The sequence below is a fragment of the Pogona vitticeps genome, chromosome 1 (genome assembly GCF_051106095.1).
Source record: "Pogona vitticeps strain Pit_001003342236 chromosome 1, PviZW2.1, whole genome shotgun sequence".
Classification (NCBI taxonomy): Eukaryota; Metazoa; Chordata; class Lepidosauria; order Squamata; family Agamidae; genus Pogona; species Pogona vitticeps.
In genome coordinates this window covers 300,449,727-300,471,785 of record NC_135783.1, presented here as the reverse complement: position 1 = coordinate 300,471,785, position 22,059 = coordinate 300,449,727, and the positions used below count along the sequence as shown (strand labels likewise).

The window sequence follows — 22,059 nt, the reverse complement described above, 5'->3', positions numbered from 1 at the left end:
AGTTACAGTCCAACATTCTAATCATTACCAACATGATTCAAGATGACATGTTTATCATTTATATAGTTACACCTATATTAATCACTTCTAATGATAATGATACTAGATAAAAATAGACCATCATGCTATAGGTATGCAAAACAGGGCTGTACACAGGTCTCCTGATTTATTTCAGAGACAATGTTTAGCACTTTGTGATGGATCCCAGTTTGGTCTCTGGTGATTCAGGTTCCACGCAATTTAATTTGGAACCTAGATTTGAACCAATTAGTACATCCAGATTGCCAGTTTTCTCATTGACACTCATTGGAAGACCAAAATTGCTGTATGGTTTTTTTGTTTTGATTTTGGGTGGGCTTTTTTCAAGTGTATATAAAATTTGGAGACATGATAGACCTTTCTTCTTGCTGTCTAGATAGCTAAGTGGTGTTTTTTCTTTTTCTTTTAGTAATCTCTTTCTAGTTACAGATGCAGAATAAAAGACCTTGTGGTTGCATGGTTTTCTTTCTGATACTCTATCATTTATAACTTTGAGATTTATTACAGAATGTATTATATGATGATGGGATTCTTGTGTAGATCTTTACATTTCAGTGAGTATCTAAAAATCTTTGTATGGCACATCCCAACAAGGACTTCCATCAAGAGTGCGATATCCATATAAATAAACATATACAGGTATTTGTACACACAAACAAACAATATAACATGCTTAAGCGCTTTTTATGCAGCCCTTGTGGAACATTTTGCCATTCTATATGAAACTGTTACAAATAGTTGAGAATGAAAGCTGTTACTATCACATAGTAAAGCATTTGTGCCTAGACATAATATCATTAATCGGCAGCTGTTAGAGTCAACCTATGTAGTCATGGGCAAGCTGCACAGTCCCAGGGTGTCCACAGAAGAAGTGAATGATAAACCATTTCAACGTATTCTCTACCTATAAAGCCCTGGAAAGAGTTGCTATTAGAGATGGGGATGACTCACCATTTTGGCGAGTCATCCTGCTTTGTGAGTTGTCAAAAATTGCCCCCCTGAACCGATGAATAACAAATGTATTTGTCGATTCGTGGGAGGTGTTACTAAAAAAAACCCAATTCCTTAAGGGAATCCAGGCTGCCCTTTGCAAAGATGGCAGCTGCAGCTTCCCTACCCTAAATGAAGCTGCTGCTACCATCTTTGTAATGGGCAGCCAGTTTCCCTTTCCCTGATGGAGACCTCAGCAGCAGCAGAGATGATTACAGTAAAGGGGTGGAGTGGGGCGGTAAGGTAGGGAGAGGAAGAGGGTGGGGTAGGCTGTGGGGATGGGTGGCTGTGGGGTGGGTGGCTGCTGATTGGCCCACCAATCAGCCAATCAGCCGGAAAAGCCACAGGATGGCTTTTTTTCTTCATATGGAGGACAAATAAAAATTGGGAAATATTCATCCCTTCATATCTGTGGGGATCTCTGGAACCCATGAATATGAAGGGATTAATAGTTAACAAAACAGCTATTTTAGACAAATATCGCGATCTTTTTTTTAATTTGTCCCCATGTCTAGTTGCCAAAAATCAAAATTGACTTGATGGCACACAATTATTACTCTGCTGGATGGATAGCTCAGTGGTTTATGTATCTGTCTGAGGAGCCAAAGTTTGAGAGTTCGATACTCCACTGTGCCTCCTGCAAGTAGAGCCATCCTATGTAGCCTTGGGAGAGCTGCACAGCCCCAGGGCGCCCTCAGAAAAAGGGAATGGTAAATCACTACTTAGTATTCTCTGCCTAGGAAATCCTGAAAAGGGTCACCAGAAGTCAGAATTGACTTGATGGCACATGGGTATTATTATGAACATATATGTGAACATATCAGAAGAAGCTAGAAGTTACTGAAGAAGCAAATGATGGTAGGAAAAGTTGAAGACAGCAGAGAAAGAAGATTCAATATGGGATGGATTGCCTCAATAAAGGAATCCATGACCTTGAGTATGCAAAACATGAGCAGAGCTGTTAATGGTAGGACTTCCTGAAGGTCATTAATTCAAAAGGTCAACATAAGTTGCAAGTGGTTTCAGAGCACATCACCACCAAAACAAGCCATTTGGGTATCGTTTCTATGGCACCTCCCCCACATCATTGCAAAAGGGATGGAGAGTTTGTGCAAAAAGGTGACCAAAAGCACCTAAATGCATGTCTGTATGGTAAGAGCCATTTCATATCGCACACGTTTCACTGGCAACCACAACACATTAATTATCTGCAAGTCTCCAAATGCCACATGTATTTTAAATAGCAATTTCAAAACATGAGATGTTCCCTTAGCTAGATGAACAGGTTTACAATAATAACTTCCCACACTTGAAATCCTCACCTTGTTCTTCCCACTTTGCACATTTTTTGCATTGGGAACTTGTTACTACACAAGGGAGAGTCACATCCTTTTTTAAAAAAAATGTTCCATCTACAAGTATAATTTCAACTGAATTTATGCAAAATCTTCCTGTCATCCACAATACTGTCTTACATCCTTATATGACCTGGGGATATTGATCACATGCTTCCAGCTCTAAGCAACTGACAAGCCATAACTTGCCTGTGACTGACATCAACGCTAACTTGTCACATCACAGTCTCACTGAAATCTCATTGAGGTCTGGGATGATGCTGCCATTATTCAGGAGGAAAAGGTTCGCAGATAACACCACAAAGCTAAGCTGGTGTCGGCCTAGTAGTAGGTCTTTGTTCAGTCACCATTCCAATGCTGCGTATGGTGGCAAGGTTTATGCCAACTCTCAAGGCTGGGTATTGAAATAGCTACTACCTGGAATCCAGGTGCTGTTGAAATAGAAAGAGGGTTCCACATGCCACACAAATGTGTGCAACATTTCTGTTCAGTCTACCTGACAGCCAGGTGGGCCCTTTCCCAGGATATTTCACTCCCTCTCTCCCTCAGGCTGTTTTAAGGTAGTGGTTCTCAAATTTTGGTCCTCCACCTCTTTTTGAATGTTGACTCCCCAAATCTCTTACCTTAGCCAAGCTGGCTGAGGCTTTTGTTGGCTGAAGTCCAAACAAGCCAAAGGGCAAAAGGTTAAGAACAACTATTCTAGGGTATTTCTTACTTCCTTCGTGATTTTTTTAAAAAAATTCTCTCTGTGTTTGTGCTTATGGGAATCTTTACATATCTCTTATGTGGGCATGGTTTGCGCTGTCTAGACTACATGGGGTCCCTAAGCACATAATGAGCTTGTCATTAGGATTAAGGCAGATTCCGGAAACTGATCTCTAAGATTCTTCATTAGCCTCCTGCTCACAAGCTGCTGCCCTTATTAGGTGGCAGCAGCATTTTTATCTTGCTAAGTAATTAGCACATGGCTGTGTCACATGTTTCAATGGACATGACACAGAGTCCTTCCTGTAAGTAAGTAAAACAGCACAGCATTTATATGGGTGAAATACGTGCTGCTTTGAATACTTTTTGGGATCAATGTCTCCTTTACACAGAGAATTTGTAGATCAGTGTTAGGATTATGTGATACTAATGAACATCATGTTACAGAGTTCCATCTACTCTGCCTTACTGGCTTTAAAATTAATACACACACATACACATCCAGGCACAGAAAAAGGTCAGAATGAGCCTTACTAGAAATCATGATTCATGATGTACTGGCTTCTTTAGTTCCATGAGCCTCTCTTGCATTTATCTTCCCACAGCATGTGCAAATATGTCAAAGGCCTTGACTACACAATCTAATACTGCAGCTATTGTAGGGGTCAATACAAAGTGCATGTTTTTTTCTTTTCTGATCACACAATGCAAAGACCAATTCGAATTAGTCCAGTCCTTTTTGCTCCCAACTTTTTCCCCTCTGTCATTGGGGGCTTCTCTGTCTTCTACTTCTACTTTTTTCAAGCCAGAAGATGTCAACAGACTTTCTCACATGAGATCAGTTGATTTGTTCTTGTAAAGATGGTGTGTGTGTGTCTGTGGATGGGATGAAGGCATTAGGGGCATGATGCTGAAGAGCATAGAAATACCTGCCCCACCTTCTTTTCTCCCACTGGTCTGAATTTTTTTCCTTTTTACATATATAAGATTAGTGCTAAATCAGCTTATTAGTTTATTACTAGATTGATATACTAGTTTAGTGCTAGATCACTTCCAGATGAGGGAAGCAATTTTAAAAATTGTGCACAGAACAGAAACAACCCATACGAAATAAAAGAGGCTCCTGTAATAGGTGGTATTTCTATGCACTTCAAAAACGTTGGAATGCTGATCCCTTATTCAGAACACTGCACAACCCTGTCAAAACCAAGTGGCTTGGCAGTGAAACATAAATGAGTCAGCAGAGGTGGGACCAGAGGAAGGAAGGAAGGAAAGAAGAACAGTTGTGAGCTGAAATGTGTATTCCTGTTCGGCTGGTAAACAAACCAGTGGTTCATGCCCATCTCTATTACATGCCACAAGTTGTTTCTGATCCGTGATGACCGTATGAGTCAGTGATTACTAGAAGGCCCTACTTTAACCCTGCTCAGGTCTGCAAGCTCAAGGCATGGCTCCCTTTCTTGAGTCAATTCATCTCAGATATCATACACAAAATATTTGTTCTATTTTTCTGTTGCTTGCAATTTCTCCCACCATTACTCTGGTAACTCTTATGTTCTCATGTTATTACTGAACATTGTGTTAATACTACCTAATAACAGGCACTAATAACTACCCAGTTCTCTGGGGATGAATAATTCCTGTTTCATTTTGTTAACTGTCAGATAAATGCATTACTTCCAAATGTTATTAGCTGGGCTATTAGCTAGTAGATGCATTACTGTCATTCCATATGGCAAAAATATTCTGGCGTTGCAAATGGAATGTTCAACTTACTTGGAGCTAAGTTTAGTTTATATATATGCTGCTTGAAACTTTCCATGATGTCAGTATATGTGTTCCTTATGATGTGAGGCATCACACAGAACAAGAGAGGTTCTAGGAAGTGTAACAATACTTACAAAGGTCTGCCTTCCGGAGATTCTTGATTTTTATTATCTTGACAGTGAGGATGCTGCAAGGAGCAGACTCTACCTGCAGAACAAGAGCAACCACAAGGAATGGGTGAACCTTTAGCTTCTGGTGCAGAGATTGCATCTTGGTGACTTTATTGTCTGCCATAAGTCACAGAAGTTCCACAGGACCAACATATAAAAGCAAAAGCAAAAATACAATTGCAAACCCAGACCAGAGGAAACAGAAACCCTGCTCCTAAAGGCGTATAGAGCCAGTACAATGCACCAAAAAAGCATTTACTCTGGTTAGATAAGTCACTTCATAAGGCATGGATCAGTGGGTTAGAGCACTGGGTCATGAGTTCAATTCCCCGTCATTCCTTCTGAGAATAGAGTCAGCCTGTGCAGCCCTGGGCATGTTGCATGGTCCCAAAGCACCAGCACCAGAGGAAGAGAATGGTAAAGCACTTCTGAGTAGTTTATACCTAGAAAACCCTGGGAAAGACTTCCAAAAGTCAGAATTGATTTCACAAATCATCCTGCACAAAGTTAACTTTTCCAAGTACTCAAGATTATCTGATTTTGTACTACAGTGTAGCCCACAGAAGCTGTTGGGCTTGGGCTCTCGAAGGAAAAGCCAGAATTTTTAAAGGCAAGAAAACTCCTGCAACATTGGTTTGACATTGACTTTGAAATGTATAAAAACATTTTTCAAAGTTTTCAAGGGAAAGCTTTATTAGTCTATTGCAGTAAAACAAAAAAGAGTCTAAAGGTAAAGGTAAAGGTTCCCCTTGACAATTTTTGTCCAGTCGTGTCCGACTCTAGGGGGCGGTGCTCATCCCCATTTCCAAGCCATAGAGCCAGCGTTTGTCCGAAGACAATCTTCCGTGGTCACATGGCCAGTGCGACCTAGACACGGAATGCTGTTTCCTTCCCACCGAGGTGGTCCCTATTTATCTACTCGCATTTGCATGCTTTCGAACCGCTAGGTTGGCGGGAGCTGGGACAAGTGACGGGCGCTCACTCCGTCACGTGGATTCGATCTTACGACTGCTGGTCTTCTGACCCTGCAGCACAGGCTTCTGCGGTTTAGCCCGCAGCACCACCACGTCCCTTAAGACGTGGTCTAGTAGCACCTTAAAACCTGATACATTTGATTTTCCACAAACTTTCCTGGACTCCCACTCTCCAACCCACTGAGCTGTTTGGCCAGTACCTTAAATGGGTCATTTATTATGGCAGGAGCCCAAACATCCTGGCATACATAAGCTGATTAACACATGCCTAGTGATGAAATCAAGTTAGACAATGAAAGTTAAACAAAGTATTTTCTAATAATCATAAAATATTTAATCTGTACCTCTGTAAATCAGATGACAATGGGTCACTTACGGGGAATTCCTATGGGATTCTCATGAGTGTGCAAGGCTTTTAGACCATATTATGAGAGAGTATCACTAGAAACCTCTACACATGACAAAATGTTGGTATGTATTTATATGCATCAGCCATATATATATAGCAACTTTTATTTACTTATATGCATCAGAATATATGTATTTTGTCAGTTGTAGCCCCCCAAAATACAAATCAGTGCACTTATACCACCTACTGGGACTGACTGGCTGTTTACTAAAGCAGCTGAGTTGTTCCCCCTTGGAGTTTGAGGCTGAGATATGGTCCTCATGTGCTAGAGAGAGTAATGCTCTGTGCATCAGTTTTGAAGGTTCTTTGAATGGTTGGCCCTGCACTAAATAATCCCAACAAATGTGCTGGACTCATGGAAATGCCCTCTGGATTTCTACAAATGGGTCATTGATACTGGACTACTCAAATATAACGAATAGGGCACTTAACCTTTGGTAGAAGTCAGGGTGAAATCCAATGCAGTTTTTCCATTGGTAGAGTTGCTTCCCTCACTGGAATTGTAAGGGGATGGCCTCAAATCCTTCTTGACCTTCACCAACACTACTGGAATACTGGTTGTTCCATGGCCCAATACAGTAATCGTTATCACAGAATTAATAGCATTTGCATTACCCGGGGTGACTAGTGGACGTGTCATTCTTTCAAATCTTCTAGGCATATTCACACTTCTGGTGGTGACACAAGCTAGGGGAGATCTAGTTTTTTGTGTGTGTGTTGTTGTTTTTTAAGTTGCATGGCAATAGAGTCCCCTTTCTTATTGTCCATAAAGTGTCACATAGTAGTTATGGCTGTGGAAGTTATTTATTATGACACATCTATGGAGGTATGATATCGATGATCTGAATGCTGGTAACACCCAGCACCAGTACTCACTTCTTTATGGTGTATGAATGTGTTCCATTTCCATATGAGTCTGGACTGCAAGTGAGTACTGATAAACTTCTTGCATAGCTACATTCACACTTTCTGAATATGCTTAACAACTTTTGCCATCAGCCAGAAAGCTAGACTACAGCATCAAGAAAATATAATGTATAAATGTGAAGGATCTAGTTGTGCTCCTGGATTAAGTGAACCTGATCTGCTCCCAATGTTTTGAGAGACTTCACCTGGGTGATTTGTGGTTCTGTTCTCTTCTATGGCCATAAGCCGACCAAAGTAATTTTTAAGCAGCACAAGAAGTAGTCCCATGTGAGGAATCTACTCCATAGACTGTTTTCTTCACCAATATTTGCATACCTGCATAATGTATGTAATATGTTCAATTTGTGTAATTTTCAAATATAGGCTTGGTGCAATTTTGACTCTAGAATCTTCATATTAGTGGATAGCTGTGGGCAAATGTGAGAGGTGTGAAAATGTGCTCCTTTTGAATGTTCAGGAAGAAAATCATCTTGTCTAAACATGCTATGGTTAATGGATAGACTGTGTCATGTCATGTGCAGATATTTTGAAATGTAGAATTTATTTACAACTTCAAATGCACATTTTAAAAAAACTGCTAGCATAGGACAAATTATGGCCAGATGAAAAGGAAGTACAGACTTCATAAATATGCAAATTGTAATTGTGAGGTAAATATGAACCTGCTAATGTCTGATTCATCTAGCACTTACCAGTTCTGACACAGAAATAAACTGCTAAGCCTTCAGTCTGCATCTGGTACAAATTTTTAAAGTAAAATCTGAGCAGACTCTGGAAGTGAAATGACTTCTGCATTCTAAGCACTTTGGGAATTAGAGGATTAAGGAATAGCAGGCTCTGTGCTTTGAAGTGGTGCCCCAAAATAAGGCATCTTTTTCTTAAAAAGAAAAGAGGGCTCTATTAAAAGATTACTGTTACTTATGAAGCATTACTCTTCCAGGTGCTGCTTGTAATCATTTTGCTTTACAATGCTGACCTGCCATTTTGCTTTACAATGCTGACCTGCCATTTTAAAAATATTTTTTCTTCCCTTGAAATAACAAAGAACTGTATCCCACTAAGAAAATCAATTTGTCTTGTGACACCTTAGAACTAACCAGTTCAATATGGCTTAATGTAGTTAAGGTGGGCTACAATCCATGAACGCTTATGCAAAATAAAACATTTATAAGATGCCACAATGCTCCTTGTTTTTGCCATGGGATAGATTAGTAACAGGAAGCTGGTCTTAAAACAGGAAGGTCTTCAGAGAGGGAGCAGACTAACAGAACTTCCCACTTAGATGTATCTATACTGTGAGCTTTTGTGGACACACAGCCCACTTCCCCAGATATGTCTAACCAAGCAGACTATGTATTCACCATGAAAATTCATGCGCTGATCCATTTGTCTTAAAGGTGTCACTGGACTGATTATTAATTTACAACAAGCTACCATGGTTGGCTACCCCTGTGGGATTTTCTTGCTTTGGTTTACCATGCACAAAATACAGCTCTTACAGTATGTGTCATGATGGGTTTGCATTTTCATCATTGTCAAACAAAAGTACAAAAACACATCTGTTTGTTTAACCTCTACATTTAACTGCAAACATTTCAATGCAAAATTCCTCCTACACAGGCCAATTTCCCTAAGGAGGTTCTTCCCTAGGACACATTTCGTGCTGGTAGCAATAAGCCAGCTGTAGAGTCTGTTCTGGTCCCATAATGTTCCCAGGTTAGCTGAAGGGGCTAGCAAACCATTAGTGATGGTGGCAATCTCCTTCGACTGAAGAGACAGGATGTATCTTCCAGTAACATTGGCCCTCAAGTAGGAGTCCTGTCGAAGTCATGTAATCTGCTTTGAATCTGAGAGAAAATTACTGTCTCGAGGGTTTTAAGTTACCTTCCCAATTTTTTTCACACTTGCTATTTCAGCCAGAAGGTGGACGCTCTAGTTGAAAGAATCCTTCAAATTTTTATTTAGTGGAGCATTCAACAGGAATCTAACAGCTTCCTTTGCCCTGACTTGTTGGCAAAGAAAAAAGCATAACTAATAAATGTCCATCAAATGTTTAAAAAGAAATGTTCCATGAAGTTCCCAATATTTTTTGGGGAGGGATCCAAATTTAATTCCATACTGAAGCATCATTACAAAACAAAATCTCTCCTGCAATGCCCAGATTCAAATAATAAAGAGGTTTATTTAGAATCCCCCATGTCCTTACCTTTTGTTTACTTCCATACACCCCCATTGCAGCAGCTCTTGTCTAACAAATCCCAAGAGTTTCCCAGCAGGCAGCAATGGAAGGAGGAGATTTAAGTCTTTAAATTTGGGAGTTGATGAGCAGGTATTTTGCAATATGACTCACAGCTCCTCCTCATTTAATTTTCATAAAAATGAAGCAATCTCATTCATCAAACTTCTTATGCTGAGAGCAATTAAGTTCCATAGAAGTACAGTTGCATGTTCAATGAACAGGAGACCAGGAAGACACTCATGCTTTGGCACAGACTAATAGCAAAAATGTACAAAGCGCCATACACTTATACACTGTTTAAACATGTGCTACAATTGTAAGAGAACCATAATTTGGTGTGAAAAGGAGAGTCTTCATATTAAGCAAACTGATGTAGAGGAAGCAAATCAATTGAGCTGTTTAAGAATTTTAGAGCTAGATCATACATTACTCTTGTCTCTAGAAAGGCACCAACTATTATGTCTTGGTAACAAGTTCTACAGCCTTCAGTTCTAATCTTTAGAACAGGAATTGGGAGAAATTAGTCCAGGATGTATTGGTGGATCACCAAATTATCTGTGGTGGGTCAGCAAGTTTTTTCGGCTCCCTGTGTTTTTAACAATAGTGACTTTGCTTCCAAAGAGGGCCTTCTCCCTCCTCAATTAGGCTGTTGACATTAAGGAATCCTAAACAAGGGGCACATGAATAGATATGTGGGCAAAAAGATTTGTGGCAGCTCTGGTGCTAAAAATACATTCTTAGTCTGGGTGGGCACCCAGACGTTACTCAGTTTTACGTTTGCCTTCCCGATCTACTGCAGCTTCCTATCATGTAGTGTAGTGTTGTGAAGCAACCAGATATATTTATTTTTGTCAAACGTATTTTCAGATTATGCAATACAAACTATATTCAAGCAATATGTGACTTAGCTATCTGGATGCAGAGCCAGAGGTTGGAACTTCAGTCCCACACTATGCCTCCAGGAGAAGAACCAGCCTATGTGGCCTTGGGGAAAATGCACAGTTCCAGGATGCCCTCAGAAGAAGGGAATGGTAAACTACTGAATTTCTAAGTAATCTCTATCTAGAAAACCCCAAAAGGAGTCACTATAAATCTGAATTGATTTGATGTCACTAGCATTAGTTATTAGTGATCAGAATAAGAACAATTTGTGAGCTGAAGTCATTCTTTGCAAAGTTAACAGCTATCTCTGCTAAGTATTTGTAGAACTTGAAATAACATGGATGCAGGAGTTTTGTTGTGGTTTTTTTATGAACAATAACTCCCAACATCCACCAGTCAATGTGTGATACACTGGCTTGGAGAGTCAAGGATTTACTGTATAGTGGGAGAGAAGGCTGGGAATTTAAGTTATGCTGTTGAATAACAAAGAGGGCTACATACTAGATAGTATACTTTACCATAACTTTTAAGCATATAGAACTTTGTATCCTATGGCTATTGATAATTTTAGTGAGCCATTCAGGAAATTTCTTCCAAATATAATTACAACGGAACCTGGTAAAACCTTCTGGTTCTGGACAATTACCAATACAGAAACTCTGTACAACTGCAAAGTTGTTGTCCCATATCCCAGTAGACTCCACTAAGTTGTAAGTGCTCTCAAAGGGTGTAAATGTAGAGAACTTCCCACCTCCCTTCTCATTTCTTTGGTGGCTTACGTATTTGGGATAGAGAACTTCAGGATCATGTGAGCCAGATGGGTACGAACAGTGCAGTTACATAAAGTGCTTTCACAATATCTTCATATTTTTCTAGCCTAATGTCCACAAAGATAATATGAGTTTTTATGAGCTAGACTAAATACAGTGGGGTCTTGACTTGAGAACTTAATCCGTATTGGAAGGCGGTTCTCAAGTCAAAAAGTTCTCAAGTCAAATCTGCATTTCCCATAGGAATGCATTGAAAACAATTTAATCCGTATCTGCTCTTTTCCATCCATAGAAACTAATGGGAAGCTGCTATTCTGCCTTCGACCACTAGAGGGGGATATTTTGTTTCTTTTTTTCTTAGGTCAAGAAAGGTTCAGGGAAGGCAGGGAAAAAGCAGTCCAGGCAGTACAGTACAGGCAGTCTGAAGACTGTCTCCCAATCCACTCTCTAAACGCTGGGAGGAGTGAGGAAGCAGACAGGCACCCTTTTCACTGGCCAACAGTTAACTGAAAGTTCACATTTTGCACTTTCCCTGCCTCCCACGTGGGTTTTTTTTAGTTCTTAACTCAAATCTAAGTACTTAAGTCAAGTCAATATTTTCCTATGAGAGCGGTTCTTAAGTCAAAATGTTCTTAACTCGAGTTGTTCTTAAGTCAAGACCCCACTGTATGTTCCCTTCCAAACTCCTGGATGGGAAATTCCATAATATCCCCTTTTCAGAGTTTTTATGTCCTTGCAAAAGCAACCAAGTAGAAACCGTGACCCACGTCCTTCTGTGCTGCCCTTTCTCTCAAGAACTATGTAAGGAGTTTATTCATCCTGTTATTCACAAATTTCCGGGGCAGCCCACTGAATTCTATGTGAAGCTACTTCTTTCAGACAGGTCGTTACAGACCACAAATTGTGTTGTCAGATTCTGTAATGCTCCTATGCTCACCTGCAGATGTATGATTGCCAGAGGTTTTAGTTCTGCAAGCCATACATAGTGCTCTATTAATAAGTGGTTTTATTATGTAAACCATGTATCTTTTTACTAATATATTTCTATAACTTTTTTATTATTATTATATCCTTTAGTATTATGTAAGATTGGGTTAACAACTGCAAATAAACTATTTAGTGGCTTCTGTCGTGGAAAGGATAGCACTGGAAGATTCTTATGAAAAGTAAATTTTGCCAGTTCCTGTGGTAAGAATCGAAATCAAGCAAGACAAAGCCATTTTTCCCAAACTGTTTAAAAATGTTAGAGAAGAAGAAAAAAGAAATCATCAATGCTCTTCATTTTCAGGGCAAGTACTACCAAAACTATAGGCAAAAGCTCAGGCTTCCTATTCCCTCATGAATTTGGACAATGTTAGTTCAGTCCTAGTTGCCTGTCATTGTGTCTAAATGACAAATCAGAACACTGGTAAAGACAACTTCTAGCTGAGGAGAAGTTGAGAATATTTAACATTCAAGAAAATTAAAAGAAGAAAAATATTTTGATTTCTGACTCCTTAGAGGAGGTATGTTTGTTATTTCCTCCTCACACACACCTTTTTCAACGTCATCCCACATCATTCTGATAACAGAAGAATGTAAACCCACATAGCAAGAGCAGGATCACCTAGGAAATGTACCTAAGTGTCAGAGGTGGGATTAGACAGAGGCGTGAGTATAATGCTTCTCAGATAATCCAACCTGGCCTACCTGCTTTATGCATTCCAGAGCAGGTAGCTGGAGATCACATGGAGAATGCAATGGTACAATTTCTCTCAGGCAGTACTGTAATTAGATTACTGATGATTTCATTCAGGGATATCAAGGCGAAGCATATTATGGCTTATGTAAATTGTGGGAATATGGTAATGAACATGGAAACATAATTCTGGGACATATAAATGTAGAAGTTTTAGTTAAGTAATGATCTTTAAGAATTCAGCCTGAAAGGGAAAGCAGAGTGAAAAGAGTTATGAAATTGTACAGCAAGACTGGAATGTGTCCTATCTGCAAAAATGCATCATGCTTCTTGTAGGCTGGAGACAAGATAGCCTTTTCCAGCGAGGTGAAGGCAGTGAATTAGAAGTATAGCTTCTACAATGTGACCACTCCTCCCATTATTATCAGAGGTATGGATGTTGCAACGCTTTTCAAAAGCCTGCAAAACCAGTTGGACCAGAGATATAATTATATGGACTGTGCCATGATATGATCTAGTCAGTAGATGACAATGCATACATTGTGTCTGGGTGTCTTCACAGGTTTCCTTTGTCTTCTGTTTTTGTAGGAGACAATACATTTCTGTCTAGCTTTCTGACTTGTGTTCCTCCCAGGACTCCACAATATGATGTCCAAATCCACATTCATGTATTCTTCCAACAATAGACCTTTAACAAAAATAAATTGGTCTATTAGATCAATCAGAAAATGTCCACCTATAAGAGGTAAAGGTGTTGCCAAAATTATTGACACTGCTCAAGATTTTGAAGTACAGTGGACCCTTGACTTACAGACGGCTTGACTTACAGACTTTTTGAGTTACAGATTTCTCTGGCCGCAAAATTTAGGTTTGACTTGCAGACTGAGATTTGACTTACAGACCAGAAAAAACCCAAAATGGAACAAAAACGGCCTGTTACAGGATTAATCAGTTTTCAATGCACTGTAGGTCAATGGAGACTTGACTTACAGACGTTTTGACTTGAGAACTGCCTTCCAATACGGATTAAGTTCTCAAGTCAAGACCCCACTGTATCTCTAGATGCATGGTGCTTGTTATACCAAAGATGGTAAGGAGGTAAGAGGGACAGCTTGTAGACAAAGGGCCTTTTCAGCAGCTGCCCCGAGACTATGGAATGCCCTCCCGACTGAAATTTGTCTGGCCCCGACACTGATGACATCTCGACGCTGTTCCAGAAGGCTTTTAATTGAAATAATATTAGCTGTGGGTCCGATGGCAATTTTATATATTTTTTAAATTGTATTTTAAATGTTGAATTTTTATTGTATTTTAAATGTTGTAAGCCGCCCAGACACCTTTGGGTAGTGTGGGTGGCATATTAAATGAATGAATGAATGAATGAATGAATGAATGAATGAATGAATGAATGAATGAATGAATACATACATACATACATACATACATACATACATACATACATACATACATACATACATACATACATACATACATACATACATACATAATCTTCTTTGATGAGTTTCCCAAAGAAAAGTAATGCATGGTTTCCCTCTTCTTATCATGTAAGTTACTACAGTATATTCTATTTCTCTTAATAGGTGATCCTAAGCCCATAACATTTAAAGAATAAAACTTCAGATCACCTATCGTTTTAAAATCGTATGTTACATCCTTTGATTTGAGAAGTGTCTATTGTTACAGAACCCTTTTTTACTAATGCCCTGAGTTGTATTTTGATTACCCAGTTGGTTCTCTGTATTGTATTGTACAGTAATCAGTAGTCCAGGGTGAGGTTAAAACCAAATAAGACACTTCATATTTTATATGAACTGTATTGTTATTGTCTATGGTTTGCTGTACTGAGGATTCTGCCTCTTTTTCTACATTAGCTAGACTAATCAGACAGCCCACTGGACATTTATCAACCTCCCTAGTACCCCCATGCTTCAACAATTGATTGTTTTAAGGGGGCAGAAGAGAAATTGGGTGCAATTATTTAAAAGAATGACTCATTCTTATTCCAGTTCTATTAAGTATGTTCCACAACAAAGCCTATCTTTGGCCCTTCAAAGTCTGTAATAAATGTAATATCCATTGAAGTTGATTTAACACTTTCTTCAGTTTGGGATAACAAAACAACCTGATGTTTCATCATAACAAAAGCAAAGGATTATTTTATCCTTGTATTGCCATCATTTTGATGACCATGGCAAACATGGTATTTCAACATGGTAAAAACTTTTTTGTAATTTAATTCAGAGGAGAAAAGGCGAATGGTTGTTGTGGGTTTTTTGGGCTCCTTGGCCGTGTTCTGAAGATTGTTCTTCCTAACGTTTCGCCAGTCTCTGTGGCCGGCATCTTCAGAGGACAGCAGAAAAGGCGAGATTATCTTGTAGAGTACTATTTAATCCATCTAAGGAAGAGGGACTGCGAGTCCCAAATCTTCAGGAATGAAGTATTTCATTTGAAGCTCATCCATTGTCTATTAATGGTTGGCGCAAAAGAGTGTGGATGCCCAGTGTCATGTAGTGGATAGAGTAATGAATTAGGACTCTTGAGAGACCAGGATTCAAATTCCCACTTGGCCATATCTCACTTAAACATCTCACATACCCTGAAAGCTCTATTAGGGTCGCTATATGTCGGTTCCAACTCAAGGGTACAGAACATACACACACAAAAGAGTATGGAAGTTAGCCCTCGCTGAAAAGTTAACAAGTGAAATAAGAGTAGGCAGGAATCCATCATACACTGGCAAGTGTATAAAAACTGTATGTTGATGGTTTCTACTCAGTTTGTAAACAGGAGTACTAATCCAAGGGTGAAACCACTCATGATGTACTTGGGTATTTGGCAAAGTTAAGGTTGAAGAATTGAAATTTGATGTTACGATTTATCAATAATATTGGTGATATAAAGTTTTGGACTTTTAAAGATAAACTTGTGTGTGAGTGAGTGAGGGGTTCCCCCCCCCAAAAAAAGTATGGCAATATTGTGATTTTTTGTGATGTGTAGTACTATGCATATTTGCAAATACATTTTTATTAGAAAAAATAATTCACATTTTTAATTCCAAATTCCTAACAAAACAAAACAACACAGCACAGTTTCCTGAACCAGAAGCCTTCAACTTTAATAATCTTGCACACTGACCTCTTTCTTCAACAACACACACTACTGGTCATCATGAGTGATTCTCAGACATTTTCTGACATGCAACGATTTATCTGGCACTTTGTTATTAATTTGTTATGCATGGCATCCAAAGGAAAAGGAAAAGACAACTCCACATTTTCTTTTTCATTGTATTTGTTAAAAAAAAAAAGGAGTGTGAGACCAAATCTGTACAACAAACAGAATTATGCCTGCAAACTCAATCCCATAATTAAACCAGAACAGAGAGAAATAGTTCTGAACTGCAGATTAAATATATATAATTCTTAACAGCAGAATTACAAGTATTTATCTGAACATATATCTCACTGTGTTTAAGAGGGCTTCCACACTAGTAAGTGTGCTTCAGTAAGTATGTTTCAGACAGTAGCCAAACATCAGCAACCTGGGGCTTATGACTTCTGCCATTTTCTCCGCTCTACAGCCACACGCAAGGCTTCAAGGATCTTGTTCTCATTGTTTAGGATGTTGTATTCAGTCAGTTTCACCAGTCTGTCAAAATTCTCCTCGGAAAATGATACTTCCCTTGTAGTAAATGGGGAAAGAAAACTGGAGACATCTACATTGCCTTCCTCCACATCTGTGGGGCTGCGTTCTACACCTGTGAAAAATAACAACAGTTCAATGCTTTAATCTAGGGTTTCATCCAATGTGATCAGCCCACTCACACAAATGTAAACGAATCATTGGTCTAGTTTGCCCACTTCATTTTGTTGACAGCTCTGGACCACGGCTAAGTGACTTAGCAGAGAGGGAGGCAGACGTAGGAAAACCAGGGCTGGGTTGGAGGCAACTCAACGTGTGGGAAAAGGAAGATTGGAGCTGAAGAAGGGAGGGTTGTGGAGGAAATGCTTGGGATCAACAAGGCTTGTTGGACCATCTGAAGTGATGTGGACACAGGGAACCATTGGCACATTCCTAGGTGTGTGTGAGGGAGGAAGGAGGCAGAGAAGAAAGAGTACTTGTGAAAGGATAAGAGAGAACAGTAAATTGAAAAGAGGTCAGTCCTCCCCTCTGCCTTATACAGTGGTGCCTCGCTTGATGATGAAAATCCGTTCCAGGAAAATTGCTGTTAAGCAAACACATCGTAAAGCAAAATTAAAAACCCTATTGAAATGCATTGAAACCCGTTCAATGCATTCCAATGGGGTAAAAACTCTCCGTCCAGCGAAGATCCTCCATACGGCGGCCATTTTCTCTGCCTGTATAGCAAGGAATCCGTCCCTAAGCACAGCGGGGAGCCATTTTAAGCACATGTTGGCCATTTTGAAAACCCGACGATCAGCTGATTTTGATCGTTGTAAAGTGAAAATTGGTTCCCGAGGCAGGGAACTGATCATCGCTAAGCAAAATTCTCCCATTTAGACCATTGTTTTGCGAGCGCAAAAAGATCGTCGTAAAGCAGATTCGTCATAGTGCAGGGCAATCGTAAAGCGAGGCACCACTATATTTAAACGCTTGAGCAAGTAATTAGCATCACCAGTTTGTGTCACAGGAAAGTATTTGTTTTATGATCGACAATGTCTTGTGGCATTGATACGTTAATGCTTCACCATGGTCGCAAGTTCCAGTTTGATGACACATTTGGCCATTTCATTACATTTACCACAAAAGCATGTGGAACTTGGGCAACAATAACACTGTAAAATAAGAAACTAGCTGCCTAGTGAAGCCACTTCACAACTAATTTACCATGTGCTCACACTCAGCTCCTGAACCATCAACCCTTGTTTCAGGGCATTTCTCGGCTAACTTTGGCAAAGGAATGTTTAAGCGGACTAGATAGGCCATACAATTCTTGCTACCCGAATATTCATTCTAATGTTAGAAAAATAAACAGCTTTTCATAACATACCAGGTGATTCATATTTTCTGAAGGTATCATTTGTCAGTGGGAAAAAGAGCACTATAGGTGCTGAGGCATTATCTCTGTCTTCAAACATGTAGCACTCCTTCAGGTTTTTCCTGTCTTCCTCACTGATCTCTATTTTGGGAAATGGGATTCCTTGCTGAGAGACGTATGCTAAAAACTGGTCCAGATTCTGGATAAACAAATCATCCAAAGCAAAATATTAAAAATCAAAGACAAGATAAAACAACTGATGCACCAACAAACATAAATACAGTGTATTTCAATTAAGCCTAGTGTATTTCATACTGCTGATATAGCTCACTGGGTTGGAGGATGAGGCAGATGAGGGTTTACTTCCCTACGAAAAGTCATGTAGCCATATTCCAATTAGCTGTCCAAGTCTTCACAGTTGAACTATTCAGGGGTCAGTGAGTGAAATTCCTTCTCCAGACCTTACTAGAGTTTCTACATGGTTGACACCATTGTGTTCATTGTGTTCATCAGTCTCAAAACTCAACCACCCTTCCATTTCAACAGGGGGAAAAGTCTTTTATACCACATTCAACAACAGGAGCTTAAGGGAGTAAAGGGGAACCATATGCTGCGTGTTGCTTGTCTTTTCCTTCTAAAAACATCTGTGTTCTTCAGGCAAGTTGGATAGCTGAACAGTTTAGAGCAAGTTCAATTCCACTTTGTGGTTCCTGGGAGAAGAGCCAGTTCATGCAGCCCTGGCCAGGATGCAGGGGCACAGAGCACTGGGACTGGCAAACCCCTTCTGGGAACTTTACATCCAGAAACTCCTGGGAAAGATCAACCTGACAGTATATAATTGCAGTTATCGATGCAAAAAAAAAATACATAAAGTTGAATAGAGCAACTGATAAAAATTATTCACATTAATCTATGCAAAGCAAGCAAAATGTAAACCTTTTGAAATCTTCAAATATCACATAACATCACTGGAGCTAACAAGGGAGGAGGTGTTGAGATAAATTGAAGGATCTCACCTTGGTCTGGGAACCCCCAGAGTAATTTAAATGCAGTATAACATCCACTTTCCTCTCAGGCCTCAAAAGGGGAGGATAGCTTGTGTTGATAAAAAATCCAGTATCCACCAGAGACAGAGCTTGGTCTGCTGTTTCCATTAGTTTGTTAGGTTGAGAATCTAAAACAGTGTCTGAGAAGCAAATATTTCCAGTCAGCTTTCTACAAGAACAAAACACTGGTGAGAAAAATAACGGATATCAAATAAGAAACAAAACAATTAAAATAAAGAGAGACAAAAACATTATGGCACCTTAAAGACTAACTGCCATATTTTAATGCTAGCTTTCACGGATCAAGTCCACTTTATCAGACATAAGAGTGACAATCATTTACTCATGGCTCCATGTTATATAAGGACAAAGTGACAATGGCTGATAAGCATAGCATAGCATAGCATGAAAATAAAAGTGTGACTATTTTTTCCAGAGTTCATGTATTACTTGTTTTTATTACTTATTTAACCTGTGCTGTTTTTAATCCTTGCAATTGGTTAAACTGATTCTTTTACTGATTCTTGTAGCATTCTTATTTTATTCTTTTTAATTGATTAAAGTTGAATTATTGGCTGACTTTAGAACTTTTGGAGGAAAGAGGGGAGAAAGATGCTTCAAGCCAATAAACAATATATGGGAAAAGGGGACATGATGCAGAAGGTTGTTTAATCAGTTCATGAGTTTTATTTGTTTTTATTCATTTTTTTTCCTTCAAAACAATTGATACTCTACTCATCCATCTATGGGATATGGCTTAAACCAGTGAGCTTCTAAAATGTACAGCACTCAGAAAGGCACTGTGGGTGGAGAAATGAGATTTTCAGCATCAGCGACTGTTTTGGGAGACAACAAAGGGACTCTGATCTGATTGTGTTTGACATCAATTGTAAAAGATAATCCTCTTCTGTTCCTCTTCTGGTTCATTCTCTCCAATTTTCTATGTAATCGCATTAAGATGGAGAAACGTGAGAACTTTTGTTGCTTAAAATGAATGGCAAGAAGGCACATGTACCCATGCCATGTAGGAAAACTTACTGAACTGGTCTTACTTCAGTACTAGCAGCAGAACAGCACCCTCTACCCCAGGGCAGGCTAATTCTGGGAGATGCTGGCTAAGACAGATGACGCATCACTTTGTCTTGGAAAAAACTTACTATTGCTTCTAGTTCCCAACAAGAGCCACAAGAGGTAGCTGCTTCATTTTGCCTAATGGTAGAACCAGGCCCTAACCTTCTAAGACTGGATTTGAGAGCAACAGCCTTAATCTGGTCTCACCAACTGCCTTTGAGTAACTCTAAATCTAACCCCAAAGAGTGTTTTTACACATTATTAGATGAGGCATAAATGAGTGTTTTGTTTTATCTACTATCCCTACCGACAGGTGGAACTGAGCAGACCTCACCAGAACTTTGTGCATGGTTTTGCATGGGTTGTATGGATGATTTGAACTTCTTTTTGTCTTAATGAAAAAAAAGTATATTCTGAAATTAATCTTGCAAAATACAGTGGTGCCCCACATAGCGACAATAATCCGTTCCAAAAAAATCGTCTCTATACGGATTTGTTGCTATGCGGGGCAAAAAAGCCCATAGGAGTGCATTGAAACCCCTTCAATGCGCTCCTATGGGCAAAAAACTCACAGTTCTGTGGAAATCCTCCATGCGGCCGCCATTTTCGCTGCCCGGTAAGCAAGGAAAGGGTGCGAAAACACTGTGGGCAGCCATTTTTTCCGGCGGCCATTTTGGAACCACCGATCAGCTGTTTTTAAAACATCGTTATGTGATCATCGGTAAGCAAAACGCTTACAGATCATTGCAAAGTGATGTTTTCCCATTGAAAACATCGTTATGCGATCGCTTTTGCGATCGCTAAAACCTCATCGCTATGAGGATTCGTTGTTAAACGAATCGCTCGTTATGCGGGTCACCACTGTATCTTAAATAGTTCTAGTAGCCAGATGCAAATAGAACTTACATGTTCATCATGTCTGCTTGTGTTGTTCACTGAAATCCTACATCACTTAATGAAAAAGACTGGATGGCCACCTATCAGAGATGCTTTAGCTGTGTGTCATAGTGAATAAGATCCTGTTCATGTAAAGCACTGAACATTGATTGTTTAATTCCTTTTTATGAGCAGCTTGACTTTTATTGGCAATTATAAATGAAACAGGCTTTTCTGATCCTTCAGAGACCACATGTCAGCAGGTTGCGTGTGAGAGCTGAGAACGGGGTAAAGTTTTGGTACCCTGACCTGACATATATATTTCTTCCTTTGGCAAATAGTTGGATTCAGTGGGTCCTTCCCAAGTCTACAGTTACATAATTCTATGAATTCCTCACTCAATTTCCTCAGTCAAATATTGGAACTAATTATCCTTTTTTTTCTAAGTCAAATTTTGAACTATATCCATTTTAGATTATAAATAGGATCATCTAGATATGAGGTGTGCATGACAAGTAAAGCTGTGCTCTACATCTAAGATGATACTTCCACAAATGTAGAATTAATACTGTGCCTTTCCATGTAGAAAATTGCTCATTCTTCAAATACTCCTCATGAAACTGGAGGCCTCTCAAAAAATTGGGATAGTCTGCTATTGTTGGACGTCCTGTTAAGACATCTCGGAAAGTATAAGAAAACTGACTTTGAGAAGTGACCAGGAGAGTTTCCAGACTGTGTGGTCTTGAAGGGATTGGAAAATCATCTGAAAAACACAGAAATAATTCATTTGATTGTATATATGTTCATGTAATATTAATGGGTACCATCAAGTTGGAATCAACTTATAGCAACCCTTATAGGGATTTCAAGGTAAATGATTTATCTAAGGAGTGGTTTTATCATTTCCATTCCCCCAGTAAGTTTCCATGACTGATAAGGGATTAGAACTCTGCTCTCCAGAGTTGTAGTCCATCACTCTATCTACTGCACCACACTGGGTCCCACCATGCAATATTAGCTCACCCTATTAAGGCAGACATTACTGAAGAGGCCCAGAAATCCAGAGACAGGATTGTAATACTTACTCTGCAGCTGGATGACAGAGTGCCCAACAACATGGCTGCTCTAAACTCACAAAGAG

The 22,059-nt window shown here is 39.4% G+C and overlaps 2 protein-coding genes across 2 annotated transcripts in view; both read right to left on the bottom strand.

Moving 5' to 3' along the window:
* Positions 1-9,569, bottom strand: part of LOC110079007 (cytosolic phospholipase A2 epsilon) — a 52,729-nt gene extending 43,160 nt beyond the window's left edge. The window contains exons 1-2 of the mRNA XM_072990585.2: positions 9,543-9,569; positions 4,991-5,063 (exon numbers count right to left, since the gene is read on the bottom strand). Coding sequence (XP_072846686.2) covers positions 4,991-5,063; positions 9,543-9,569 — 100 coding nt within the window. The remainder of the gene's footprint in view (positions 1-4,990; positions 5,064-9,542) is intronic.
* Positions 9,570-12,446: 2,877 nt separating this feature from the next.
* The window catches only part of LOC110079006 (cytosolic phospholipase A2 epsilon), a gene marked incomplete at its 5' end in the record, with an annotated part of 57,860 nt that continues 48,247 nt past the window's right edge, over positions 12,447-22,059 (bottom strand). Inside the window, 4 exons of the mRNA XM_020793731.3 lie at positions 12,447-16,683; positions 17,938-18,124; positions 18,942-19,111; positions 21,493-21,681. Coding sequence (XP_020649390.3) covers positions 16,475-16,683; positions 17,938-18,124; positions 18,942-19,111; positions 21,493-21,681 — 755 coding nt within the window. The remainder of the gene's footprint in view (positions 16,684-17,937; positions 18,125-18,941; positions 19,112-21,492; positions 21,682-22,059) is intronic.